This window comes from Columba livia, chromosome 29 (assembly GCF_036013475.1).
Source record: "Columba livia isolate bColLiv1 breed racing homer chromosome 29, bColLiv1.pat.W.v2, whole genome shotgun sequence".
NCBI lineage: Eukaryota > Metazoa > Chordata > Aves > Columbiformes > Columbidae > Columba > Columba livia.
The window spans coordinates 267,814-294,459 of NC_088630.1; the positions used below are offsets into that span (position 1 = coordinate 267,814).

At 56.0% G+C, this 26,646-nt stretch overlaps 3 protein-coding genes and 2 long non-coding RNA genes across 5 annotated transcripts; 4 read left to right on the top strand and 1 right to left on the bottom strand.

Moving 5' to 3' along the window:
* Nucleotides 1–4,141: 4,141 nt before the first annotated feature.
* Nucleotides 4,142–8,771, top strand: LOC102089845 (keratin, type II cytoskeletal 5). Its single transcript, XM_005514577.3, has 9 exons — nucleotides 4,142–4,888; nucleotides 5,522–5,736; nucleotides 5,943–6,003; nucleotides 6,233–6,328; nucleotides 6,473–6,637; nucleotides 7,111–7,236; nucleotides 7,410–7,630; nucleotides 7,821–7,855; nucleotides 7,961–8,771. The coding sequence occupies exons 1-9, from the start codon at nucleotides 4,253–4,255 to the stop codon at nucleotides 8,317–8,319; spliced, it is 1,914 nt and encodes a 637-aa protein (XP_005514634.2). The 5' UTR covers nucleotides 4,142–4,252; the 3' UTR covers nucleotides 8,320–8,771.
* Nucleotides 8,772–12,301: 3,530 nt separating this feature from the next.
* Nucleotides 12,302–16,612, top strand: LOC102093470 (keratin, type II cytoskeletal 3). Its single transcript, XM_065043447.1, has 9 exons — nucleotides 12,302–13,002; nucleotides 13,455–13,669; nucleotides 13,847–13,907; nucleotides 14,073–14,168; nucleotides 14,302–14,466; nucleotides 14,579–14,704; nucleotides 14,881–15,101; nucleotides 15,632–15,666; nucleotides 15,772–16,612. The coding sequence occupies exons 1-9, from the start codon at nucleotides 12,415–12,417 to the stop codon at nucleotides 16,158–16,160; spliced, it is 1,896 nt and encodes a 631-aa protein (XP_064899519.1). The 5' UTR covers nucleotides 12,302–12,414; the 3' UTR covers nucleotides 16,161–16,612.
* Nucleotides 16,060–20,410, bottom strand: LOC135576671 (uncharacterized). Its single transcript, XR_010468461.1, has 2 exons — nucleotides 19,487–20,410; nucleotides 16,060–19,246 (listed from the first exon to the last, which is right to left on the bottom strand). It is a non-coding gene; the product is annotated as an uncharacterized LOC135576671 (long non-coding RNA).
* Nucleotides 19,020–24,513, top strand: LOC102090024 (keratin, type II cytoskeletal 6A). Its single transcript, XM_005514578.4, has 10 exons — nucleotides 19,020–19,095; nucleotides 20,375–21,039; nucleotides 21,516–21,730; nucleotides 21,908–21,968; nucleotides 22,140–22,235; nucleotides 22,362–22,526; nucleotides 22,627–22,752; nucleotides 22,935–23,155; nucleotides 23,452–23,486; nucleotides 23,591–24,513. Exons 1-10 carry the CDS (start codon nucleotides 19,035–19,037, stop codon nucleotides 23,857–23,859), a joined length of 1,914 nt encoding a protein of 637 aa, XP_005514635.4. The 5' UTR covers nucleotides 19,020–19,034; the 3' UTR covers nucleotides 23,860–24,513.
* A 246-nt stretch (nucleotides 24,514–24,759) lies between these two features.
* Nucleotides 24,760–25,995, top strand: LOC135576669 (uncharacterized). Its single transcript, XR_010468459.1, has 2 exons — nucleotides 24,760–25,234; nucleotides 25,442–25,995. It is a non-coding gene; the product is annotated as an uncharacterized LOC135576669 (long non-coding RNA).
* Nucleotides 25,996–26,646: the final 651 nt, after the last annotated feature.

Genomic DNA, 26,646 nt, shown 5'->3' on the forward strand with positions numbered 1-26,646 from the left:
CGCTTGTGTGGGTTTTCTCTCTGACCAAAGGGTTTCGTGTTGCAACAAGACCTGAAAATGCTGCTGAGATCTGAAAACGCTGCCTGACTTTCTCCTGCCCTTTGAAGTTCGCACCTAAAGGAACGGACGCGAACGCGCGGCCGGGTCTCCCGTCCTCCCCGGGGAACCGGGGCGGCTGTGCGCTTGGCAGCGGGGAGCGAGGTCTCGCCGGGTTGTGGTTGGGTGGTGAAATTGCCGATGGGATGGTCTGATCCGGCTGAGTCAGCGAAACACGCGGGGTTTGCTGGAGCGGCACCGTGGGAACAGGCAGGGAGGAGGAAAGAGGCGGTTGGGTCGAACCCCAACGCTCTTCTCTGTCCTTCTGCGGGGTCTCCGGGGACAACAGAGGCAGGTGGACCCGGAGTGGGACTTTGGGGCTCAGTCGATGGCAGGAGACGGTTCCCTTGCCCTTTCTCTAGGCCCTTCCCTTGCTTGTGTTGGCCAACTCGGGATGTTCCTCATCTTCTCCTCCTCCACCCGTGTCCCCTTGTCCCCCGAGCTGGTCCTGATGCCGCGGTGGCAAAGACGTCGCCCAGCCCTGGGTGCTTTTGGAGCATCCCCCAAGGGACGGTACGAAGGGAGAGGGGCGATCATCACCCCTCCAGCTAATTCGGAGCTGATTCCTCGGTGTCCACACGCTGGAGCCAGCCCCGTCGTCTGCGCCGGCCAGAGACCCACGGGCTGCTTTTAAAGCACCTCGTAAAGGTAAATGAGACCATGGGAAGAGCAGGATCTCAGCCCCGTCAAGCCCTACCTCCCCACAAAAGTAGAATATTTCTGATGACCTGTACATTTAGAGCCAAAAACACCTCCCGGTGCGGTTTGACCTCTCGCTCAGGAGACTTTGAGTCACATCCATGGTCAACCGCAGACTCGCTCCGCCGTGCGGGTGAGTCACTTCACTTCTCCCGCGCCCGCTCCCTGTTGGTAAATGCTGAAGACACCAGCGCGGGCGGAACGTGGCACGGCTGCCAGCAGGGGCACGTCACCGCGGCGGGGAGGGGACGCCGGGCAGTGGGGAAACCGTGTGGGGCTGCAAAGGGACCTGGGGAGGGGACGCCTGGGCAATGGGGAAATGTCGTGTAGGGCTGCAAAGGGACCTGGGATGGCGTTGAATGAAATTCCCGCAGAATCACCCCGGTCCGGCCGCCTCTGTGTAATTGGCCTCCAGCAAATGGCTCCCGACACCAGGGCAGTGCCTCCCGACACCAGGGCAGGTGACAGGAGCCAAAGGGCTCCCGGACGGGTACAGATGCTGGAGGGTCAGAACGAACAGGCACCAGAAAGCCGCCACCGTTGGTTCCTGTGATCCCACCAGCAACTGGGGGAAAATTCTCCTGGGCTGGACCGAGATGTGACAGAATTTGTGCCTTTTGTCAGGGGAGGGAAATAATTTGATGTGGCCTGAAATAAGTTTCTTTTAATTTTGTGATGATTTGCCCCCGTTTTAAAAGCCTCCTCTAAGGTGAAAACACGTTGGTGTTGGGTGGGAGCTGTGCGAATTAAATGCTTTTCTTGGCTTTTTTTGCCCAGAAATCCCTCCTTCCCGCAGCTGAAGCCTTTTCTGAAGCTCGGCACAGGCCGCCCGGCAGCGCTACCGATGGAACGAGATTCCCCCCGAGCACTCGAGGCTTGAGCAGCTTTTCCTGTATTCCTGCCCCACTATTTCCATAGAACCACAGGACACTTTGGGCCGGAAGGTGATTTTCCTGAATTTAGGGTTTGGGAACGATGCTGTTGGAGGTCCCTGCGGTCCAGCGCTGCCTTTGCTTTGGAGCGGGTGATGGTGTCGATATCCCGGTTTGGTTTCCCAGGCTTGGCTGGAGACGCGGCCGTGACTCAGCCCACCGGGCGCGTTACCCGCGGGCGCAGGGCTCCGCAGCCTCCGCCGGCTCAGGCGCCGCCTCCCGGCGCGCCGGGAACCCGAAAACCTTCTGATCACATGGCCCCACCCACAGAAAGAGGAAAAACCACAACAACCCCCCCAGAACAACGCAAGCAGGTGTTTGGTAATGCGGAGGGCGGCGAGGGAAGGCGTTGTTCAACGCGTGTGCGTTGGTGCGTGTGTGTACGTGATTGTATCTGTGGCAGCCACAGACCCGCAGCGCCCACCGGGCCCTCGCGGGGCGGCGGCGGAGCGTGTTCGATCGATACGGCGGGACGCGTTGGCCGCCGGCTCCGCGGACACGGCGCTGCCAGCTCTTGCGTCTCCCCGGCTCGGGAAGGGCTGTTGGGAAACGGCTCCTGCCTTCGCCCGGGGACCAGACGTTGGTCACGTCCTCGGGCTCTCGGCTGCAGGGACGTGTGGGGTCGGCTCCGCGCCCCCCGGCCCGGGCGGGGTTCGTCACAACTGTGGCATTTAGGAGACAAAGTCTTGCCAAAGACCAACAAGCCGCACGGGACCTTCCCAGCCCACACGTTTACTGTGAATAAACCACGTTGTGCAGCCACCAGCTCCCGGGCCGCCCCATTCCCTTCGATTCTACAGTGACTGGTGGTTGTCATCTGTGTTTCCAAGCTGTTTCCATCCCTGATCCGCTGCCCCATGTGCCCCCGGACCCGCGGCGGTGCTGGGGACGGTGGGCCGGGCAGGGTGGGCAGGGACACGCGTGTTTGCGGTGGAAGTGCCGGTTGGGCTGTGGTTGTGCCACAGCCCAGGTCCCGGGACTTTGGGAATGGGTGTCTGGGCGATACGTGTAGAGGAGCTTAGGGCACCTGAAGACACCAGGAGCTGCCAGTGTGGATTTTCAGGAAACACTTAATTACCCACGTCCCATGGGAACCTCGTACAGGCAGATGCCTCCGTCGTGATAAAGATGGTTGAACCTCAGAGTTTCTGGAGTGGCTTTAAAACGTTGAAAACTAAGGGAAAAAGGAGTTTCTCAATAAAAAAGGAAAGACAGTAATTGCTATTTGATAAGCAGGCTCTGCAAGACAAAAGGATGAGTGCGTGATGGGTCATGGCTTGTTGTTGCGAGTTTAACTCATAAGCTGATCCTTTCTCAATACATCAAACCCGGGGTGTTCTAAGAAGCTTCTGCCTAAAATCTGGTGATGACTTTCAAATCAGCTTGAGAAGGAAAGCGGCCGGTGCGCTCGAGGGAGGGCTCGGCAACCTGCAACCAAAAATACACCGATATCTGCACGTGAACACCGGAGAGCGCCAGGCCGGGGAAACGCGTCTCCGTGAGCCAAAGTTGTGCCCTCTGCTCTCATCTCATGTGTCTGTACAGAAAGAGACGAGCTAATTGCATTCAAACGGTTACAGCGTTTATTATGTGGGCAGCGCGACTTTGCACGCGCCCTTCTGTCAGAGCCGTCTGTCTGTCCGTCTGCTCTTCCCGTCGTGGCTCCCGGCTCCTGTGGTGTCCTCTGGGGCCCTTCACATGGTCCTGGAGCCTTCGGAGGAGCCGAAAGGGCTTTCCAAGCTGTGACACTCACAGCGTTTCCTCCCCGGTGCTGGGACTTTGGCATGAAGGCTCCAGGACTCACACCAGCAGGAGTCTGGTCCAACACTAAATGAGTTTCCAGCGCCAACCGCTGAATCCCATTTCTGGTGAGGTTTTATTTATCGAAAAGGTGCAGAGCCTCATCAAAATGCAATTTGCTGAGCCCCAGCTGTAGATTGAGAAACGACTTCTCGAACCCAAAGGCAATTTTCCATGTAAAAGAAGACCAAGGGTGTAGCGCAGGTGTGTTTTGGGAGTTGTGAAAGCCGTGCTACAATTTGGCATGAGCCGCAGTGCTCGGCTGCCACGGGCTTGCCGTGAAGATCAGAATACAGATAAACGCGGGCAGGGAAACAACCGCAATGGATGAAAGGCAGAACCAGAGAGCAGCCGTACGTCCCAGGGAGACTGTTACTGTCCCACAGGAGTGTCAGGGTTCTTAGTCACTGAGCGCTGCCACCAGTTGGGCACAGCTGTATCTGGCTTAATTTTCCCCTGCGTTATAGGGTGTGTTTCTGGGTAGGGTCAATGTTTGGCAAATTGAAGATGAAAATCTGTAAACCACGCCAGGCTGATGAAGACAGGAGCTGTCTCCTCCTCCCGCCCCTGCAGACCCGGCCCACCGCCAGGAGCGGATAAAAGGAGCATCCGCTGCCCCGCAGCCAGAGGGACGCGCTCCCTTCCGCTCGCACCCGCCTCCCGCCGCACGGCTCCGCTCGCCCTCCTCGCCCGCCCGCCGTTCGGCTCGCTCGGAAGCAGCGGCCATGTCTCGGCAGTCTGTCTGCAGAAGCTTTGGAGGAGGGAGCCGAAGGGGCTACAGCTCTTGCTCGGCCATCGCTGGTGGCTTTGGAGGAGGTGGCGGCCGGAGCAGGAGCAGCTACAGCTCGTTCTCTGTGTCCCGGGGATTCGGAGGTGGTGGACGCTGTGGAGGGTTTACCAGCAAGAGTCTCCATAACCTGGGTGGCAGTGCAAGGATTTCCATGGGTGGATGTTATGGCGGTGGAGGATACGGAGGCAGGATGGTTGGCTTTGGTGGAGGCTACGGAGGCGGATTGGGCAGCTTTGGTGGAGGAATGGGCGGAGGAGGAATGGGCGGCTTTGGAGGAATGGGTGGTGGTGGAGGCATGGGTGGCTTTGGTGGAGGAATGGGTGGTTACGGTGGAGGAATGGGTGGTTACGGTGGAGGAATGGGTGGTTATGGTGGAGGAATGGGCGGCTTCGGTGGCCCAGGCTTTGGTGGCCCTGGTAGAGGTGGCCCTGGAATCCAACCGGTGCAGGTTGACCACACGCTCCTACAGCCGGTCCATGTTGAGATCGACCCCCAGATCCAGCAAGTCAAAAACCAGGAGAAGGAGCAGATCAAGACTCTTAACAACCAATTTGCCTCCTTCATCGACAAGGTGAGAGGGTGGGACTGTGCGTCCTGAGGCTCCAAGTAGCGAGGAACCTCCAAGTCCTGCAGAGACATCTGTTCGGAGCTGAGTGTCAGGAGGCTGAGGAGCTTGAGCAGAGTCTTTTATTAAGCTCTGCTGGAGCGGAGATGAGAATCTCTCTCCCATATGAGATCAAAGCCATGTCTTCAGGGCTTCAATCCAGCCTGTTGCACCAGGCTCAACTAATAGGTTGTTCTTGCAAGCAGGCTCAACGCCTCCAAACTTCTGCAGGTCTCAGGCACAAGTTTTCCCTTCTCTACCCCTCTCTTTACAAACACCTTCCCCTTCGAGTATTCACTAATATATTCTTATTTCCTCTTTGTTTTCAAATGTCCAGGCTTTTAAATCTGGACTAGAAGTCTAAGCTATCTACACAACCTGCAGTGGAAATGTGCTTGGAGCTGGTGCTGCATTTGAAAGCTCCTTTCACTTGAGTGTGAATTAGAAACTTCCTCCTTTTGCTGATCTTGCAGTTTAAGCAGCAGAAATTAAACCAAAAACGAACTGGTTGTCTCATGTCAGTGCGGAGGAGAGAGAACGTTTCACGGGAGTCTCGTTGTTCCACGAGTCACGGCGGGTCCTCCGCGTGTTGTCTTTCAGGTCCGGTTCCTGGAGCAGCAGAACAAGGTCCTGGCCACCAAGTGGGAGCTGCTGCAGCAGCAAGGGCCCGCGGGGCCCAGGAAGAACCTGGACGCCATCTTCGAGAACTACATCCAGAACCTGCGGCGGCAGCTGGACGCCATCCTGTCGCAGCGGGGCCAGCTGGAGTCGGAGCTGCAGAACATGCAGCAGTACGTCGAGGACTACAAAACCAAGTGAGTGCGGCGACGGGCTCCGCCACAAGCAGGTCAAGCAGCTTGGTCGTCATCGCTCTTCACACACACATGCTTCTTATGGCAATTGTGGACATAGTATTTTAAGTCTAAATGTTTTATTGTTGTTTTTCTTTCTTTTGGTTTGTTTAGCATGGCCCTAGGCAGGAAGATTCAGGAAACTCAGCTTGTGTTTTCACTCTCCACAGGTATGAGGAAGAGATCAACAGGCGCACGACGGCTGAGAACGAGTTCGTGGTGCTCAAGAAGGTGAGTCAGCCCCACGGTGGCTGGAATATCAGGCTTCGCCTGTGCTTGGAGGGACTCCTCTCCAGCGGGAATTCGGGGAGATTATAGCATCTGTGGGCTGCCGTTTGAAGCCCTTTGTGTTTGATTTGCATCACTGAATCACACCGCCCCAGTTCTTACCCTCAGCTGTAATTTCCACGGTCCCGAAGGGTTTCCAAGAGGAAATGAAACTGTTCTCTGTCATCTCCAGGACGTGGACTCTGCCTACATGACTAAAGTAGAGCTGGAAGCCAGGGTGGGAGCTCTGACCGATGAAATCAACTTCTTGAAGTGCATGTACGAGGAGGTGAGGGCTCCCCTTTGTCTGGAGCTGCGATGGGGGACACCGGGGGTGGACTGGGCGCCCGCGGAGTTGGTCTGGAGAGGCTGCTGGAGCTGCTGCTCTTTTCCCCACCTCGGACGGTCGGGTTAACTCCTGTCTTGGCTGCAGGAGCTGGCTCAGATGCAGACGATCAGCCGGGACCTGTCGGTGGTGGTGTCCATGGACAACAACCGCCACCTGGACCTGGACAGCATCATCGAGGACGTGAGGCGGCAGTACGAGCAGATCGCGCAGAGCAGCCGGGCCGAGGCCGAGGCGTGGTACCAGAGCCAGGTGAGTCGGGGGCGCTCACGCCGCCCGGGGGCGGCTGGACCTCGAGGGTCGTTTCTGACCCAGCGAGACGTCTCCTGCGCTGACGGCGCTGGGGCTCGGCCAAGGAAGTCCCAACAGGAGTTGTGCTGCTTTTGAGGGATCTGACTCACTGTGGTCACGGTGTCCAGAATCCCACTTTGGTGTGTGCTAAGAGCTTCTCAGCAAAGATGGTTCAAAAACCTGCCTTGACTAGAAAATGCCTGCCCAAAGAAGCTTTTAAGAAGCCAAGGGATGCTCATTAGTGTGACTAAGATCCACTTCAAAGTTCAAAACTAATAATATTTGAGTCTCAGAACCACCTTTTACATTGAGCTGGGCATCCATGACCAATGTGAAAGGTGCCTGTAGCAGCACGTGAGCCACGAAACTGCTGACGATCCGTGTCTGGGCACCAGGAATGGTTCACCAAGGTCTGCTTGTCTTGCTGCCCTCAGTACGAACAGCTGCAGAGCACCGCTGGGAGGCATGGGGACAACCTCCGCAACACCAAGATCGAGATCCAAGAGCTCACCAGGAACGTCCAGAGGCTGCGGGCGGAGATCGAGAACGCGAAGAAGCAGGTAGGGGTTGTTGGTGTCTCACGAGACACGGGCATCAGGTGGGAATACAAATGACCATATGTGGGTCAACTAAATGTTACATCTTTTGTTCCTTGACTCCTCCACTTGGGGTTTGAGGGCTGATCCAAAGTGACTAAATGAGATCTGAGAAACTGCCCTTTTTCCTTGCGCAGAACCAGCATCTGCAGTCGGCGATTGCCGAGGCCGAGGAGCGGGGCGAGATGGCCCTCAAGGATGCCAGGATAAAACTGGAGGAGCTGGAAGGTGCCCTGAGCAAAGACAAGGAGGAGCTGGCTCGCCTGCTGAAGGAGTACCAGGAGCTGCTGAACATCAAGATCGCGCTGGACGTGGAGATCGCCATGTACAGGAAGCTGCTGGAGGGAGAGGAGAACAGGTGAACATTGGCTCTGGGTTCGAGACGGTTGTTGGGATCTGGGCTGGATGTTACCGGTGGAATCTCAAGGTGACACCGAAGTTGCTGACAAGGATGGAACAGGGAAATGGTTTGATAATGAAAATACACTTATCAGTTTTTATAATGGTTGTTTTGTTGCATAATTAAAATATACCAATTTCCCCCACAGGCTGTGCAACGATGGCATGTCCAACGTCAATGTCTGTAAGTATCTGCATTGCTTTCCCCATGAAGCCGGGGCAGACCACGTCTGTCTGGAGGCAGATCTTCCTGCGGACAGCGGGTACGTAACCTGTGCTTCTCTCCCAGCCGTGGTAGGCAGGACCACCATCACTGGAGGCAGAGGAGGCATGGGAGGAGGATTCGGAGGCGGCAGCGGCATGGGAGGAGGATTCGGAGGCGGCAGCGGCATGGGAGGAGGATTTGGAGGCGGCAGCGGCATGGGAGGAGGAATGGGAGGAGGAGTGTGTGGAGGAGGAGGAAGCTTTGGAGTGGGAAGCATGGGCAGCAGCGGTGGAATGGGAGGAGGAATGTTCAGCGGTGGCTTCTCTTCCGGAAGCGGGAGGATGTGCGGCTCTGGAGGTGGCTTCAGCTCCGGGGGGGGATCATCCTCTGTACGGAGATGTGTCACGACCACCTCTGTCAAATCTTCGGGAGTGAGATTCTGAGCCCCAGGCCCAGGTTGAAAGCAGAAAGAAGCGTCTCCCATCTCCTTCCGGCAGCAGCCCAGCCTCCTTAAACCCAGCTCCGGTGTCCCGCAATGCAATGAACTGTGTCCCCCACGGCGCACCACGTACCGGCTCATCTGCCTGGCCCGGTGCCACCAGGGGGGTCTGCTGGCAATGCCACGTCCCATTAGCAGCCCTGGCGAGCTGCTCGTTAGTCCCAGGCCCAGGGATGAAATCACCATCTGAGCGAAGCACAGTCTCCCTCGTGGACGCCGTCACGGGGAGCTGGTTTGCAGGAGGGCACCGCTCTGCCTTTCTCGCTGCGTTGTACATTTCTGGCTGCCCAAGGCAAATGTGTATAAAGCGCCTGTGTCCCCCTCTGTCCTCGTGTCCCCAGCACCCTCCCTCTTCTGTTAGATGTTGCCATTCTCAATAAATTGCAGAGAACATTCTCCATGTCTTCGTGTCGTTGCGTGGGAAAGCACTTCTAGGCAAGGTGGCTCAGGTGTTGGGGAAGCGACTTGGTGGAAGGTGTGGGTTGTGCTGTTGAACGTGTTGTGACTGTTTGGGGAACAGAACGGGTGTGTGGAGGGAGCCGAGCAAGTGTCCAAGCCTGGGTGATGCCTCTTGCCTCTTCCGCATCCCCGCAGTGCCCGAAAACACGATGCCGTACCTAGAACGGGGGGTTCTGGATGCCCCGTCCCGCCATGGGCAGCAACTCGGCCGAGGCAGGAGCACCGTCCCGGTCCTCGCTCCTCGGCCATTGCACCAACCAGCGCGGGCGGGCGCCCCCCGTGGCCGCTCCCGCTGGCCGTCTGCCCTGGGGCAGAGCTGGTGTGCTGGGGGCAGAGCAGGAGCAGTGGCCCCGTGGGCAGGGGTGGGAGGGCAGGTCTGCGGCCGCGGGGAGGGGGCACGTGGACTCTGGCTGAGCAGCCGCCCTCTGGTGTACAGGTCGGCCATGGCCACGTAGGCTGCAGAGCCCGGCACCAGAACCAGCAGCTCAGCCTCCCCACCTCTGACCAGCAGAGGGAACACGGCGGGCTGGGAGGGCGGGATTGACCCTGAACCCGTGGGCTCAGGGACCCGCCAGCTCCCTGAAAAGCCCGTTAATTCCCCCAGGGTCTCTTTGCACTGAGAGCAAGGGGGAGAGATCAGGAGGGGGTGCGGGAGCCAGACTGGGAGCAGAACGCCGGCGTGTTTGACATGTGCTTTGGTTCCCCCACCACAAGAAGGTGTCAAAGGGGCAGAAAACTCTTTCAGTAGCGGCTCAGGAGTCCCCCAACAGCTTTTTGTGAGCTGCCGGTGTCCCCGCAGCGGGTCGGGAAGCTGCAGCCTCGGGAAGAGGCCCAGCAGGGCAGCGGCCAGCGGCTCCGGGGCTTTCACAGGACGCCTGTTCCCTGGGAGCCCAGTAGGAGTGCGCTGGAGCTGGGGCCGGGGCCGGGCCGGGCCCAGCGGGAGCCGATGGGAAGGCAATGCCTCTGAGAACTGGGGCACAGCCAGGAGCTCTCTGGGCTTTGGCCCGGGGCAAGAGTCGCCTATTCTTGTACTTAATTTTAAGAGTCTGTTTCTTCTCAGCTGTAGCATCTCAAATATGACGTAGTAGGCATTGCTGTGAGCACTCGTTGCCACATTCTCTGCGCTGCCAGAGTCTCTTTGTTTGGTGAGATCTGGAGCTGCAGCCGGGCTTGGTTTTCATCTGCCTTTTCTGCAGAGTTTACACTTTGCCGGTGTTGGTGATTTTATTTAATACAATTGTGTAAGAGATCTGAAGGAGCGGCTGGAGCCCCAGTTTGGTACTGAATCCTACCTGGAGGAGGCTGAAGTGACTCCAGGTTCGGCATAATCTGCACATCTCGTCTGAAGACGTCAGAGTGACTCAATCTGGGCGTCTTATCTGTATGTGCCGAATGCGGTCAGCATCCAGGCATTCGGCTGACTTAACAGATCTTCCCCCTTGTCCTGGAGCCGCCACGCGGGACGGCACGGCCAGAGGAGGCAGCTCTGGAGGGTCTGGCAACCTGGAGGAGGCCGCGGGGAGAGCCGACCTGTTTGCTCTCACTAAACCCAGGTGCCCTCAGCCCCCTGGGACCGCTCATCGGGAGCGGGCGCTCTGGGCTGGGCGGTGACCTGCAGCACATAACTCTCCATCTTGGGGTGGCCACCAAGACACAAGAGCTTCTCCATTTGCACTGGCTTTGCAAGGGAAGGCGTCCCCTCTCTGCTGCCCCTTCTCCAGCTGTCGCTTGTCTGGAGAACCCTTGGCCAACCATGACTTGGGTCCCCCAAGGGCAGGAGAACCCTTGGCCAACTGTTATTTGATCCCTCAAGGGCAACGTTCTCCACTTACGCCCCACTCTATGCAGAGCCCGTGTTGTCCGGCCGCCTCCACCTCTGAACACCAACGACATTTGCATTTCTGACTCCTCTGGTGGCTTTTACAGTGACTCTCTGGGCTGGTTATTGAAGGGTTTGAAGGATCCGTGGCTGCGGGCCAGGGAACGACACTTTCAAACAACAACCGAGTTGCACAAGTCTTACAGAGGACTCTGAAAATTCCTTATGTATGTATATATTCCCATGTAGGTCTTTTGGATGACCTTAAATTAATATTCATTATTGTTTTACATATTTTGAATGGATGTAATGTGTATCTTCTCTGTCACTTTTTACTTCTGCTGGTTAATATCTAGTGAAAATGTGAAAAACTGTATGTTTCACTCCTTAAGTTAAATATCTGTTTGGTTGATTATATCCAGACATGCAATATTTTCGCAATGCCTTGTAAATGGTGTTTACAGACCCCAGTCTCGTCTACCCAGCGCCCATAGTGCAGTTTCCTCAGGACTCCGTGAGTCAGTGCTGTCGCGTTTTTCAGTTGCGATGGGCAACCTTAGGAGTAATCATTTAAATTTTCACTTACATACTATCCCAGAAACTGGCTCCTTTATTTCAAAGACTTTCTACAGGATACATTTCTAAAACACGTTCCTTTCCCGGCAGAACACTTGAAATCCAGAGGATACACCGTGCCTTAGAAGCTGCAATATTAATACCTCCGTTCCTCAACACCTTTTTCTGCTTCAGCTGTCCCATATTTGGAAACGAGGTAGACAGGAGCTCAGCAACCCCCATCAGAGCGGCAGGAACCCCTCACCACCTTGAGCTGTCCCTCTGTCCTTCCACTTCCATAGTGCTTGTCCGTCTGTCCGCAGCCTCTGTCACCAAAGCAGCTGCCCAGCGTGTCCCTCGGCTCTTCCCCGGGCCGGCACTGCCCATCGCCACCGGACACGCGCGGAGGAGCAGCGTGGTGGCTCCGGTCGTCCTCTCCCCTGCTCCAGCACCACCCGAGGTCCCGGTCGGTGGTCACAGGCTCGAGGAGATCCCGTTGGAGGGAATTTAATCCGCCAGAAGACACTCCCATGCCGAGCGGCTCCGGCGCAGCCCCGGGAGCAGCGGCTCCTTCCCGGCAGCAGAATGTGCTGAGTCTGAGGAGACTCGACTTCGCTGCTGTGAGTTCCTGCTCAAGATTGGGAAACTTCTAGAACGCCAAAGGCAATTTTGACATATAAAAAGGGGATTTAGGGTGTGTTTAAGCAATTGTGAAAGCTATTTTATAGCTGGGATTTCATCAAAACTGCTCCTTTCACGGAGCTTTGATTGGAAAGATCTGTATCTTGAGCTATTGGCAACCATTAATGAAGGCTGTAAATCCCACGAGGGGCTGCAGAAGAGTGCACCATTGTAAAAGATGATTTTGAAAATGTCGTAAAGATGCAAGAGTCCACTTAGTCACCGAGACCTGTTTCGCTGTTCTCTTATTCACTCTGTATTGCAGGGCGTGTTTTAGGCAGGCCCAAATATGGCAAAGCTAAACGGGGAATCTGTCAACAATGCCGCGCTGATGAAAATAATGAAGCGGTTTCCACCTTCCCGCCCGGCCGCCCCAGCCCACCGCCAGCAGGGATAAAAGGCAGCGCCGGAGCCGCGGAGCCAGAGAGGATCACAGGCACTTCTCTGCACACCCATCCCTCAGCAGCACAGCGCCCTCGACCTTTCCTGTCTTCTCGGTTCTTGACTCGCTCGGAAGCAGCGGCCATGTCTCGGCAGTCGACCTGCAGAAGCTTTGGGGGTGGAAGCAGAAGGGGCTACAGCTCTTGCTCGGCCATCGGTGGTGGCTTTGGAGGAGGTGGCGGCCGGAGCAGGATCAGCTACAGTTCATACTCCTCGTCCAGGGGAGGTGGAGGAGGTGGACATTGCGGGGGGTTTGGAAGCAGGAGCCTCCATAACATGGGTGGCAGCAGAGGAATCGCCGTGGGCGGATGTTACGGCGGTGGATATGGAGGCAGAATGGGTGGCTTTGGTGGAGGCTACGGAGGAGGAATGGGTGGCTATGGAGGCGGAATGGGCGGCTATGGAGGAGGAATGGGTGGCTTTGGTGGAGGAATGGGTGGTGGCGGAATGGGTGGCTTTGGTGGAGGAATGGGCGGTGGTGGAATGGGAGGTGGGGGAATGGGTGGCTTCGGTGGCCCTGGCTTCCCCGGGGGCATCCAGCCGGTGCAGGTTGACCCGAGCCTCCTGCGGCCGGTCCACGTCGAGATCGACCCCCAGATCCAGCAAGTCAAAAACCAGGAGAAGGAGCAGATCAAGACCCTCAACAACCAGTTTGCCTCCTTCATCGACAAGGTGAGCGTTCAGTGCTTGCTGGGAGTCGGGTGTTTTGAGCGACTTTCCTGCGGTGTGGAAAGGGAATGTTTTTCTTACCAATGAGTGCTTGCTGAAGTTTGCACGACTGATGTTTTAGCAGAAAGTTGCTGTTAAGGTCTTATTAAGTAGCACTGCACAGCGGACAAGGTTTTAGTGCTAGTGAGAGATTAACAAGATCTGCAGGACATCCTGTAGATTCCATTGCCCAGTCATCTCTCCAGCCTAATTTCTAGTGATTCAGGGTAAAGTCATCATCGTACAATCAGTTTTCAAGAGCCCTCACTAAGGTACTTTTATTTTTGATGAAACTTTATCTTCAAGGAACTGACTCTACAAATACCCTTCCACACTCATGGATTATTTTCATGCCAAAGAGAGCACTGTGATGTCTCCTTGGGGGAACATCCCTCAGACCCTCTGTGCGCTTTCAGGTCCGGTTCCTGGAGCAGCAGAACAAGGTCCTCTCCACCAAGTGGGAGCTGCTGCAGCAGCAAGGGCCCGCGGGGCCCAGGAAGAACCTGGACGCCATCTTCGAGAACTACATCCAGAACCTGCGGAGGAGGCTGGAGTCCCTGCTGGGCCAGAGGGGCCAGCTGGAGTCGGAGCTGCAGAACATGCGGCAATACGTGGAGGAGTACAAAACCAAGTGAGTGCGGGCACGGACCGAGGAGGAAAGGAGAACCAAGGCGAGAGAGCTCAGGCGGCTTGGAGATCCCCACAATGTCTTCCCTCTGTAGAAACGGGTCTGAGGGTGCCGTGGAGGGAAGGGGGTCCCAATGGTTGACAGTACAAGAGACTCACCTTGTCTTGTCCCCTTCAACAGGTATGAAGAAGAGATCAACAGGCGCACAGCTGCTGAGAACGAGTTCGTGGTGCTCAAGAAGGTGAGTCACAGAGACCCAGGAGAGGGAATTTGCGGGACAGGACAGGCTGCAAAGACGTTGGAAGGAGGCAGCATCAAGATGGGCATCTTCCACCCGGAGGAACTGGCTGTCAACAGCCATTCTGGGATGTGGAGAAGCTGTTTATCTATATGATCTTTCCTTTAGGACGTGGACTGTGCCTACATGACTAAAGTAGAGTTGGAAGCCAAGGTGGGAGCTCTGACAGATGAAATCAACTTCCTGAGGGGCATCTACGAGGAGGTGAGAGCTCTCCCTTCCCCTGGGCTGTCTGGGGTTGCAATGAGGTGCGTGGTGACCATAGACACAGGGGTTGGAGTGGGAGCCCAAGTGGATTTAGTCTTGACAGTAACTTGGGTGCCTGTCTTGGCTGCAGGAGCTGGCTCAGATGCAGACGATCAGCCGGGACCTGTCGGTGGTGGTGTCCATGGACAACAACCGCCACCTGGACATGGAAAGCATCATCGAGGAGGTCAGGAGGCAGTACGAGCAGATCGCGCAGAGCAGCCGGGCCGAGGCCGAGGCGTGGTACCAGAGCCGGGTGAGTGGGGACAGTGGGAGCTGCTGGCTGCCTCCCTCGCCACAGAGGAAGGGAACCTCCTGAGATCTGTGTGGGTCGTGTCACTGATGGTGGCTTTGTCTCCACACCTCAGTATGAAGAGCTGCAGAACACTGCTGGAAGACATGGCGACAGCCTCCGCAACACCAAGATCGAGATCCAAGAGCTCACCAGGAACGTCCAGAGGCTGCGGGCGGAGATCGAGAACGTGAAGAAGCAGGTAGGGGCTCCTCAGCATCCCGTGGGGTGATGGCACCAGGCTGGCTCACAGCTGAGCTTGGTGGTGATCTGAGGAGACTGATGATTCCTGCCTATTGACCGCTCTGTTTGAGGACGGATCCGGCGGAGCCTTTGCAGACGAGAACTGAGAACTGTTTCCTTCTCTTTCTTGCTCAGAACCAGCAGCTGCAGTCGGCGATTGCCGAGGCTGAGGAGCGGGGCGAGATGGCCCTCAAGGATGCCAGGAAAAAGCTGGAGGAGCTGGAATGTGCCATGAGCAAAGACAAGGAGGAGCTGGCTCGCCTGCTGAAGGAGTACCAGGAGCTGCTGAACATCAAGATCGCGCTGGACGTGGAGATCGCCATGTACAGGAAGCTGCTGGAGGGAGAGGAGAACAGGTCCCTCATTTCTTTTCTATGCCTTTATCTGCTTTCTGTACAAATTGTAGTATTGGTGGGTAGAATCTTTGCATGCGCTTTAAGGATACATTTTGCATCACTCATGCTCTGTTGATTAGCACTAAATGGAAATGGGTTTTGTATTTCTTCTAAGAATGTTAAGTTCAAGATTGCTCATTTATTTTAAAGAATAATTGAGAAATTCGTAAAGAGTGGGGAATATAGACCTTGTAAAAAAGGAAGAAATTTCAGGAACAAATTTTTTACACTGAAGTTGTTGAAGACCCGGCCCAGGTTGGCCAGAGAGGGGGTGGATGAACCATCCCTGGAGACATCCCAGGCCAGGCTGGATGGGGTCTGAGCAACCTGAGCTGGTGAAGATGTCCCTGTCATGGCGGGGGGGGGCACTGGGGGAACTGGGAAGGTCCTTCAGCCCAAACTGTTCTGTGATTCTATGAAAGAAAGGAAAATCGTCAACTGAAGAAACATGTACATCCTGTAGGATTAACTGGTCATGTTTTCCCCCACAGGCTGTGCAACGATGGCATGTCCAACGTCAATGTCTGTAAGTATCTGCATTGCTTTCCCCATGAAGCCGGGGCAGACCACGTCTGTCTGGAGGCAGATCTTCCTGCGGACAGCGGGTACGTAACCTGTGCTTCTCTCCCAGCCGTGGTAGGCAGGACCACCATCACTGGAGGCAGAGGAGGCATGGGAGGAGGATTCGGAGGCGGCAGCGGCATGGGAGGAGGATTCGGAGGCGGCAGCGGCATGGGAGGAGGATTCGGAGGCGGCAGCGGCATGGGAGGAGGATTTGGAGGCGGCAGCAGCATGGGAGGAGGAATGGGAGGAGGAGTGTGTGGAGGAGGAGGAAGCTTTGGAGGAGGAAGCATGGGCAGCAGCGGTGGAATGGGAGGAGGATCGTACGGTGGTGGCTTCTCTTCCGGAAGCGGGAGGATGTGCGGCTCTGGAGGTGGCTTCAGCTCCGGGGGGGGATCATCCTCTGTACGGAGATGTGTCACGACCACCTCTGTCAAATCTTCGGGAGTGAGATTCTGAGCCCCAGGCCCAGGTTGAAAGCAGAAAGAAGCGTCTCCCATCTCCTTCCGGCAGCAGCCCAGCCTCCTTAAACCCAGCTCCGGTGTCCCGCAATGCAATGAACTGTGTCCCCCACGGCGCACCACGTACCGGCTCATCTGCCTGGCCCGGTGCCACCAGGGGGGTCTGCTGGCAATGCCACGTCCCGTTAGCAGCCCTGGCGAGCTGCTCGTTAGTCCCAGGCCCAGGGATGAAATCACCATCTGAGCGAAGCACAGTCTCCCTCGTGGACGCCGTCACGGGGAGCTGGTTTGCAGGAGGGCACCGCTCTGCCTTTCTCGCTGCGTTGTACATTTCTGGCTGCCCAAGGCAAATGTGTATAAAGCGCCTGTGTCCCCCTCTGTCCTCGTGTCCCCAGCACCCTCCCTCTTCTGTTAGATGTTGCCATTCTCAATAAATTGCAGAGAACATTCTCCATGTCTTCGTGTCGTTGTGTGGGAAAGCACTTCTAGGCAAGGTGGCTCAGGTGTTGGGGAAGCGACTTGGTGGAAGGTGTGGGTTGTGCTGTTGAACGTGTTGTGACTGTTTGGGGAACAGAACGGGTGTGTGGAGGGAGCCGAGCAAGTGTCCAAGCCTGGGTGATGCCTCTTGCCTCATCCCCATCCCCGCAGTGCCCGAAAACACGATGCCGTACCTAGAACGGAGGGTTCTGGATGCCCCGTCCCGCCATGGGCAGCAACTCGGCCGAGGCAGGAGCACCGTCCCGGTCCTCGCTCCTCGGCCATGGCACCAACCAGCGCGGGCGGGCGCCCCCCGTGGCCGCTCCCGCTGGCCGTCTGCCCTGGGGCAGAGCTGGTGTGCTGGGGGCAGAGCAGGAGCAGTGGCCCCGTGGGCAGGGGTGGGAGGGCAGGTCTGCGGCCGCGGGGTGTCGCGGTTGAGATGGACAAACGACATGGACCAAGTTCTTTCAAGATGAAAGTAATGGATGCTGTTTATTGCTACAAGTGCATTTTTATACAATTCTACCGGTTCATGTGTCTTTTCACCATTGGTTACAAGTTACAGCACTAACATCTCATTGGTTAATTTTTCTATCATCCATGTTATTCTTCTATCCCCTTCTCTCTCACGGGTACATCTCTCCTCTCTCCGGATACTCCTTTACTCCCATCCTTCTCAAGGGTAAATCTTAATATCTCAAGGCTGATCTCTACTCCCATATTTTCTGTCAAGGATTCCACAGACCCGCTGCAGTTTCCCACAGTGGGGAGGGGGGACATGGACACTGGCCAAGCAGCCGCCCTCTGGTGTACAGGTCGGCCATGGCCACGTAGGCTGCAGAGCCCGGCACCAGAACCAGCAGCTCAGCCTCCCCACCACTGACCAGCAGAGGGAACACGGCGGGCTGGGAGGGCAGGATTGACCCCGAACCCGTGGGCTCAGGGACCCGCCAGCTCCCTGAAAAGCCCGTTAATTCCCCCAGGGTCTCTTTGCACTGAGAGCAAGGGGGAGAGATCAGGAGGGGGTGCGGGAGCCAGACTGGGAGCAGAACGCCGGCGTGTTTGATCTGTGCTTTGGTTCCCCCACCACAAGAAGGTGTCAAAGGGGCAGAAAACTCTTTCAGTAGCGGCTCAGGAGTCCCCCAACAGCTTTTTGTGAGCTGCCGGTGTCCCCGCAGCGGGTCGGGAAGCTGCAGCCTCAGGAAGAGGCCCAGCAGGGCAGCGGCCAGCGGCTCCGGGGCTTTCACAGGACGCCTGTTCCCTGGGAGCCCAGTAGGAGTGCGCTGGAGCTGGGGCCGGGGCCGGGCCGGGCCCAGCGGGAGCCGATGGGAAGGCAATGCCTCTGAGAACTGGGGCACAGCCAGGAGCTCTCTGGGCTTTGGCCCGGGGCAAGAGTCGCCTATTCTTGTACTTAATTTTAAGAGTCTGTTTCTTCTCAGCTGTAGCATCTCAAATATGACGTAGTAGGCATTGCTGTGAGCACTCGTTGCCACATTCTCTGCGCTGCCAGAGTCTCTTTGTTTGGTGAGATCTGGAGCTGCAGCCGGGCTTGGTTTTCATCTGCCTTTTCTGCAGAGTTTACACTTTGCCGGTGTTGGTGATTTTGCTGCGCGCAGCTCCTTGCGTAAGAGATCTGAAGGAACGGCTGAGCCCAGGCTGCCTGTCGAGTTTTACCTGGAGGAGGCTGAAGTGACTCCAGGTTCGGTATAATCTGCACATCTTGTCTGAAGACGTCAGAGTGACTCAATCTGGGCGTCTTATCTGTATGTGCCGAATGCGGTCAGCATCCAGGCATTCGGCTGACTTAACAGATCTTCCCCCTTGTCCTGGAGCCGCCACGCGGGACGGCACGGCCAGAGGAGGCAGCTCTGGAGTGTCTGGCAACCTGGAGGAGGCCGCGGGGAGAGCCGACCTGTTTGCTCTCACTAATCCCAGGTACCCTCAGCCCCCTGGGACCGCTCATCGGGAGCGGGCGCTCTGGGCTGGGCGGTGACCTGCAGCACATAACTCTCCATCTTGGGGTGGCCACCAAGACACAAGAGCTTCTCCATTTGCACTGGCTTTGCAAGGGAAGGCGTCCCCTCTCTGCTGCCCCTTCTCCAGCTGTCGCTTGTCTGGAGAACCCTTGGCCAACCACGACTTGGGTCCCCCAAGGGCAGGAGAACCCTTGGCCAACCACGACTTGGGTCCCCCAAGGGCAGGAGAACCCTTGGCCAACCGTTATTTGATCCCTCAAGGGCAACGTTCTCCACTTACACCCCACTCTATGCAGAGCCCGTGTTGTCCGGCCGCCTCCACCTCTGAACGCCAACGACATTTGCATTTCTGACTCCTCTGGTGGCTTTTGGAAGGGATTCTCCGGGCTGTTTGTTCGAAGGGTTTGAAGTGTCTGTGGATGAAGTCTGATATCGACTCTTGCACAAGTCTTCTTGGTGATTGTGAAAATTCAAACACAGGTACATTCTGCTTTAGAAACTTAAACATAGTCTAATATTGGACTGCTGGAACCCTCAGAGGCTTTCAGATGTATTTCCCTTCACATTTATTGATGATTTTCAGGAACTAAGAACTAGGAAAATACTGGGTTTTCCTTCTTAAGTTTCATACCTGTAAGTAAAATGAATATTTGACTAATGAGACCCAGAAGATGCTGCAAGTTGTCTTTCAGGTGAACTCTCTACATCCCCACCAGAGAGCTTGTGCAAGAAAAGAGACATTGGTTTTGAGTCTTAAAAATACATCTTTCTAAGTGAATATGGTCAGCACCCCTTCTCTCCCCACCCCAATTTACTGTGGTCAAGGAGGCCGCACTTCTTGAAGCCCGCTCCATATGCAGCAATACTTAACTGTTATTACTTAAGAAAGCGTCAGAGCTTCTTCTGCCTTTTAGTTGCCCCTTCTTTCAAAATTAAGCATGACGAACTCATCCTGATCATTTGCCCACCAGCTTCAGTTGAAAAAATGGGGATTATTTTAAGAAGTCGCTGTGATCCCTGCCTGCGTTTCTCTGCCGTCTGTCTGTCCTCAGCCATCGTCACCATCTCTAGCGCCCGGAGCGTCCTTTTGTTCCTCCTCGGGTTTGGCAACCCTGTGGCCATCCGGAAAGCACCAGGAAGGAGCTTCCACATCCTTGTTCTCTTGCTCATCCCGCCCGGGCGCTCCGTCTCAGTATGGGCGATCTCAGGCTCTCAGAGGCAGGACCGTGCCCTGGAAGAGGCTCTCGTGTCTCCCGTCTCCAGCGCTGCTCTCTGCAGAGCAGCTACGCGCCTCCTCCTGGGTACAAAGGAAACGCTGACTGTTGTCAAATGTTAATGTGTGGTGTTTTTGCTCTATAATGGGAAACTGCCTCTTGAAAGACATCAGCAATTTTCCACTTAAGAAGCAGATTTGGGGCGTGCTCGGGGGAATTGTGAAAGTCTCGTTCTAGGTGGTTTTCACCAAAATGCTTGCTTGACACTGAGTGTCATCCAGCAAACTGCAAAGTCGTTAAGAACAGATAGAAAGGTGGGAGGAGGCAAGAACATGACTACATCCATGTAAAACATATTTTTACAGATGCCATAAAGATATGAGAGTCCACTTACTCATTGAGACCTGTTTCAGTGCTCTTGCTCTTTTATTCTCTTCTGCGTTGCAAAGCGTATTTCTGGGTGGAGTGAACAATTTGGCAAAAATCTGTTAACCGCACCAAGCTGATGAAGACAGTAAATTTGTTTCCTCTTCACGCCCATGCAGACCCAGCCCACCTCCAGAAACAGATAAAAGGGAATGCCTGGAGCCGTGGAGCCAGAGAAGACCGTGCTCACTTCTCTCGGCACCCGTCCCTCCACAGCACCGCTCCGTTGGTCCTTCTGCTCATCTCGGCTTTGCCTCGCTCGGAAGCAGCGGCCATGTCTCGGCAGTCCATCTGCAGAAGCTTCGGAGGCGGCAGCAGGAGGGGATACAGCTCTTGCTCGGCCATCGGCGGCGGCTTCGGAGGAAGCGGCGGCAGGACCAGGATCAGCTACAGCTCCTTCTCCACGTCCCGGGGGACGGGAGGCAGCGGGCGCTGCGGAGCTTTCAGCAGCAGGAGCCTCCACAACTTGGGTGGCGGCGCAAGGATTTCCATGGGTGGCTCTTACGGCGGCGGATATGGATGTAGAATCGGTGGCTTCGGTGGAGGTTACGGAGGAGGATTTGGCAGCGTTGGTGGAGGTGTCATTGGTGGAGGAATAGGCAGCTTCGGTGGCCCCGTGAGAGGTGGCCCCGGCTTCCCGGGAGGCATCCAGCCGGTGCAGGTGGACCAGACCCTCCTGCGGCCGGTCCGTGTCGACATCGACCCCCAGATCCAGCAAGTGAAATGCCAGGAGAAGGAGCAGATCAAGACCCTCAACAACCAGTTTGCCTCCTTCATCGACAAGGTGAGAGGCTGGACGGCGTTTGCTGTGGATGGGGGCTCTGAGGCTTTTCTAATATACGACATATGCGTTGAACATGTTTTGTATCTGGAAGGAGGAACGTTCTCGTAAATTGAGACAGGTGGGATCTCCTCCAGGGGAAGGTAAAAAACTGATCTCATGCTTTTGCAAGTTAATGCATGGAAAAATTTGCAATTGGAAATGACAATAAGCTGTAAATCTGGAATTTAATCATTCCAGTAGATTATTAAAAAAAAGAGCAGAAATGTAGGGAAAAAAAAGAGGAGAAATTCAAGGATAATTGAAAAATAAAAGGAGAAATAGGGGAAGAAAATTTGCTTTGGAAAACTGGCTTTCAAGGGGCCGTGGTCTTGTGGGGATTAGGGACGGATTCCTTTGGCCTCCCGAACGTGAGGGAGGTTTGAGTGGTGTGATGTCTCCTTGGGGGAACATCCCTCAGACCCTCTGTGCGCTTTCAGGTCCGGTTCCTGGAGCAGCAGAACAAGGTCCTCTCCACCAAGTGGGAGCTGCTGCAGCAGCAAGGGCCCGCGGGGCCCAGGAAGAACCTGGACGCCATCTTCGAGAACTACATCCAGAACCTGCGGAGGAGGCTGGAGTCCCTGCTGGGCCAGAGGGGCCAGCTGGAGTCGGAGCTGCAGAACATGCGGCAATACGTGGAGGAGTACAAAACCAAGTGAGTGCGGGCACGGACCGAGGAGGAAAGGAGAACCAAGGCGAGAGAGCTCAGGCGGCTTGGAGATCCCCACAATGTCTTCCCTCTGTAGAAACGGGTCTGAGGGTGCCGTGGAGGGAAGGGGGTCCCAATGGTTGACAGTACAAGAGACTCACCTTGTCTTGTCCCCTTCAACAGGTATGAAGAAGAGATCAACAGGCGCACAGCTGCTGAGAACGAGTTCGTGGTGCTCAAGAAGGTGAGTCACAGAGACCCAGGAGAGGGAATTTGTGGGGACAGGCTGGAAATACATTGGAAGGAGGCAACATCAAGATGGCATCTTCCAGCAGGAAGAACTGGCTGCCAACAGCCAACTGGCTGCTCTTCTGGGATGTGGTGAAGCTGTTTATCTATATGATCTTTCCTTTAGGACGTGGACTGTGCCTACATGACTAAAGTAGAGTTGGAAGCCAGGGTGGGAGCTCTGACGGATGAAATCAGCTTCCTGAGGTGCATCTATGAGGAGGTAAGAGCTCGATGGAGTGTACTGGGGTTGGACTGGGTGCCCGCAGAGTTGGTCTGGAGAGGCTGCTGGAGCTGCTGCTCTTTTCCCCACCTCGGACGGTCGGGTTAACTCCTGTCTTGGCTGCAGGAGCTGGCTCAGATGCAGACGATCAGCCGGGACCTGTCGGTGGTGGTGTCCATGGACAACAACCGCCACCTGGACCTGGACAGCATCATCGAGGACGTGAGGCGGCAGTACGAGCAGATCGCGCAGAACAGCCGGGCCGAGGCCGAGGCGTGGTACCAGAGCCGGGTGAGCAGGAAGGCGGCCGAGGAGCCCTGGGTGGTGTTGGTCGCCACTTGAGATCTGTGTGGGTCATGTCACTGATGGTGGCTTTGTCTCCACACCTCAGTATGAAGAGCTGCAGAACACTGCTGGAAGACATGGCGACAGCCTCCGCAACACCAAGATCGAGATCCAAGAGCTCACCAGGAACGTCCAGAGGCTGCGGGCGGAGATCGAGAACGTGAAGAAGCAGGTAGGGGCTCCTCAGCATCCCGTGGGGTGATGGCACCAGGCTGGCTCACAGCTGAGCTCGGTGGTGATCTGAGGAGACTGATGATTCCTGCCTATTGTCCGCTCTGTTTGTGCCTTGAGGACGGATCCGGCGGAGCCTTTGCAGACGAGAACTGAGACTTTATTTGCTTTTTCCTTGCTCAGAACCAGCATCTGCAGTCGGCGATTGCCGAGGCCGAGGAGCGGGGAGAAATAGCCCTCAAAGATGCCAGGAGGAAGCTGGAGGAGCTGGAATGTGCCATGAGCAAAGACAAGGAGGAGCTGGCTCGCCTGCTGAAGGAGTACCAGGAGCTGCTGAACATCAAGATCGCGCTGGACGTGGAGATCGCCATGTACAGGAAGCTGCTGGAGGGAGAGGAGAACAGGTGAGAGCTCCCATCAGCGTGGTCTGACCACGGCGCTGTCTCCCCCTGGGACAGACCGAGGTCTGACCACCTCTCACAACCCATTTTATTTGGAATCTGATTTGCTTCCATTTTTCCCCCAAGTTTTTAAGCCCCGAGTAGAAACCAGGTCCCCACAGGGAATATTTCTTGGTGGTTTTGATTGATACCATGTGGATCAGGAAATAAAAGGAGCACTTGGGAGATTGCACAGAGCTTAGTATTATCTATGAAATCTATTGTACCAGATTTACAGCTTGTGCCCCTTTCCCACACAGGCTCTGTGGAGACAACCCGTCCAACGTCAATGTCTGTGAGTACCTGCACACCCTGTTCTCCGCGTGGCTGTTCCGTGGGGGTTGGTGAGGATTCCCAGGCTGTCACTCGCTGTCCGGTGAGTCTGCCCTTCTCTTGCAGCTGTGGTTGGCAGAACCACCATCGCCAGCGGCAGAGCCGGTGGCTTCGGAGCCGGCGGTGCCGCGGGAGGAGGAGTGTGCGCCGTGGGGGGAGGAAGCGTCATCGGGGGCAGCTGCGGCATGGGAGGAGGAATCCTCAGCGGCGGCTTCTCCTCTGGGAGTGGAAGGATCTGCAGCTCCGGAGGAGGAAACTTCGTGTCCGGGGGCAGCTCCTCGGTGCGGAGATGTGTCACAACCACCACGGTCAAGTCTTCGGGGGTGAAGTACTGAGCGCTGACCGCGGTCCCTCCGAGGAAAGCAGCGTCTCCTCCAGCCAGCAGCGCAGCCCCGTCCGTCCCGAGCCCAGCAGAGGAACAAACTGTTTCCCCCATAGCTCCCACCCTCCCTAAACCCTCCTGCCCGGGGGAGGTTTGCGGGTAACCACGGTCCGTCAGCAAAGCTCCTCGCCGAGCCGCGCCGGCCTCCGGGCTGGAAGATCTTCCTCCCGTGGGTACCGGGGACACCTCCCGCTGCCGCGGCCACGCTGCCGGGGGGGAGGGTGATCGAACCGCTCTTTCCTTTCACCTCTTAGGGTCTGTTTTTCAACAGCCGCATTTCCCTCGCACCTCCGCGCGTCCTGCACGTTACCCACATGCTTGTTTCAGCTACATGAGGGGTTCGCGTACGCAGAAGCGATGTGATAATGTCTCATGGTCAGATTTGGGAGGGAGAGACAGGTCTCTGGAGATGTCCACCTTCCTTCGGTGGAGTCATTTGGCAGCTTCGATATTTTATAGATTCCTTTCCCTCTCCTCCTTCACACCTGACGCATGTACAGCCTTATTGCAAACGCTCTGCTGCGCGAGCCCTGCTGCACGGCTGCTTTCCACAGCGCCCCTTTCCCGCCAGTTCCTTCATTACCAATAAAGTGCAGAGAGATGAAAAGAGGTCTGTGTGTCGCCTCATCACTCAAGGGAGGGAGAACACGCCTTGTCCTTCACTACAAGGGCCGGCGGTGCCTGCAGTTGGGCTGGGTGGTGTCACCAGAGCCACCGGGCTGTGGCGGCTCCACCGTGGCCATGGGGACGTGGTGCAGGTGCCACCCCAGGAGGTCACGCAGCCGGTCCCTCACTCCACGCTGCGGCTCCGAAGATGCCTTGGAGACCTCTGTGGGGAGGAGACCAGGGACGGGGGGGTTGGCACATGCAGGGCCAGGGGTTGGTGCACCCGTGGACAGGGGTTGGTGCACCCGTGGACAGGGGTTGTGCTCCACCCTTGGCTGGCACAAGGGCCACCAGCACCATCTGCCTGACAAGCTGAGCTCTTACACGGGCTCCGGCACCTCATCGTGGGTGCCGGGGAGGCCCCAGGATGCTACATGAGCAGAAATTACTCATCAAGAAAAAGCTGCGTGAAAGTATGAGACACAGCCTCGAACCTGCTATTACCGCTCCAGATTGCCCGGCCAGGTTCGTCATTAGCCCTCTCCAAATAACATCCCATTGCAGCCCAATTAATTTGATTAATGCTGGGCCGGATTCTTCTCCGGCGCTGGGAGGAGCGAGAGCCGGGCCGGGGTGAATCGGCCCCGGCGGCAGCACCGCGTGCGTTGGTGCTGCAGCCGCGGTGTCTGCCGGATCATGTAGACACGAGAAGGTCTGTAAAGGTCTGTACCGCAGGGTCCTGTCACCCGGACGAACAAAGTGAACGAGGAAGAAGCCGCAGTTCTTACTGCAACTGGCATCACTTTTGTGTTGCTTTTGCTATTTTCCCCCAAATATTTTCTCTCAGCTGACACACCTGATGTTCACACCAGGCTACAATATGGTTATTGGCTTGTTTGAATGAACGTTGCTGATCCTAACATTTATAGGTTGGGATGGGAGAGACCGAGAAGTCGCCTCCTACGTCCACGACACGTCCGGCCCGAGATGGTGAGAACGCCGCGGGTTCCTGGGGACAACGCGGGACGGCGGGGCAGGGGTGACGGTCCCAGTGCGGTGAACCCGGGTGGACGCCGGAGCCGTGGGCTCCGTCCCGCAGGAAACCAGGGGCTTGGGTTCCCGGGGAGCTTGTCCATGGAGCGCTGCCAGGTTTATCTTCCCATCTGCTGCGCTCATGAAAGCGCTAATTGCTCGGGACATGGCGCTGGGGCGGGGCATCGAGCAGCCGGGCACCGTGCTCATGGCAGCTCCGGGGTGAAAATAAACCGTATTTGCAGCAATGGGGCCTGTTTTGCTTAAAATGAGTGAATTTACTTGTGAAGCAGCCCTGGTGTGATCAAGCAAGGACAAGTCTCCAATACTTTTTGGTAGAGCCGTTGTCATTTTGGACACGGAGGAGAGAAAATACAGAATAAATGTGGTTTTTGTTGGTTTGTAAGTTCTGGTTTTCTGTATAACTCAATAAAAATGCAGGATAAGTACACTGTTTGTTGGTTCGTAAGTTCTGGTTTCCTGCAGAGAAGGACGAGCGCTGTCTGTGCCAAGAGGAGCCGACAGCAGGTCCGTGTCCGTCTATAGGGCGTGAATGCTGCAATATTCTCTGCCTTAAAACACGGAAAGATACATAACAGGTGCGATACTTTACGAGTTTATTGGGGAGTGAATCCAGGTGGCCCTTATAGTGGCTGTAATTACAGCTGTAATGAGTTTTTAATTGTCACTAATCATGTTTATTATGGGAGGGCTGCCCAGATCGCTCCCTTGGCTCGGTCACCGTGCAGATCCGGCGCGGACGCCCCCGCGCTCGTGGTGGACGTGACGGCAAGCGGCGCGGGCAGGAAACGTGCGATTTACGTGTGCAAACTCAGGCTCTGGGCTTCCCCTGGTCATGGTGCTCACTATTATTATTATTTTTATTTTATTTTATTTTATTTTATTTTACTTTATTTAGAACAGACCGTGCCAAGCGCCACCAGAGGGCCCAGAAAAGATGTGAAATGCATAAAATACAGATCTACGTGGCTCTTTGCTGCAGATGCTCAGCAGCGTCTCCCTGGGGTGCAGAGCCCGCAGGCTCGTGGCTCCAAACGGTTTCGGTGACAATTTGGGAACGGTCCGGCCCAAAAACAACCCA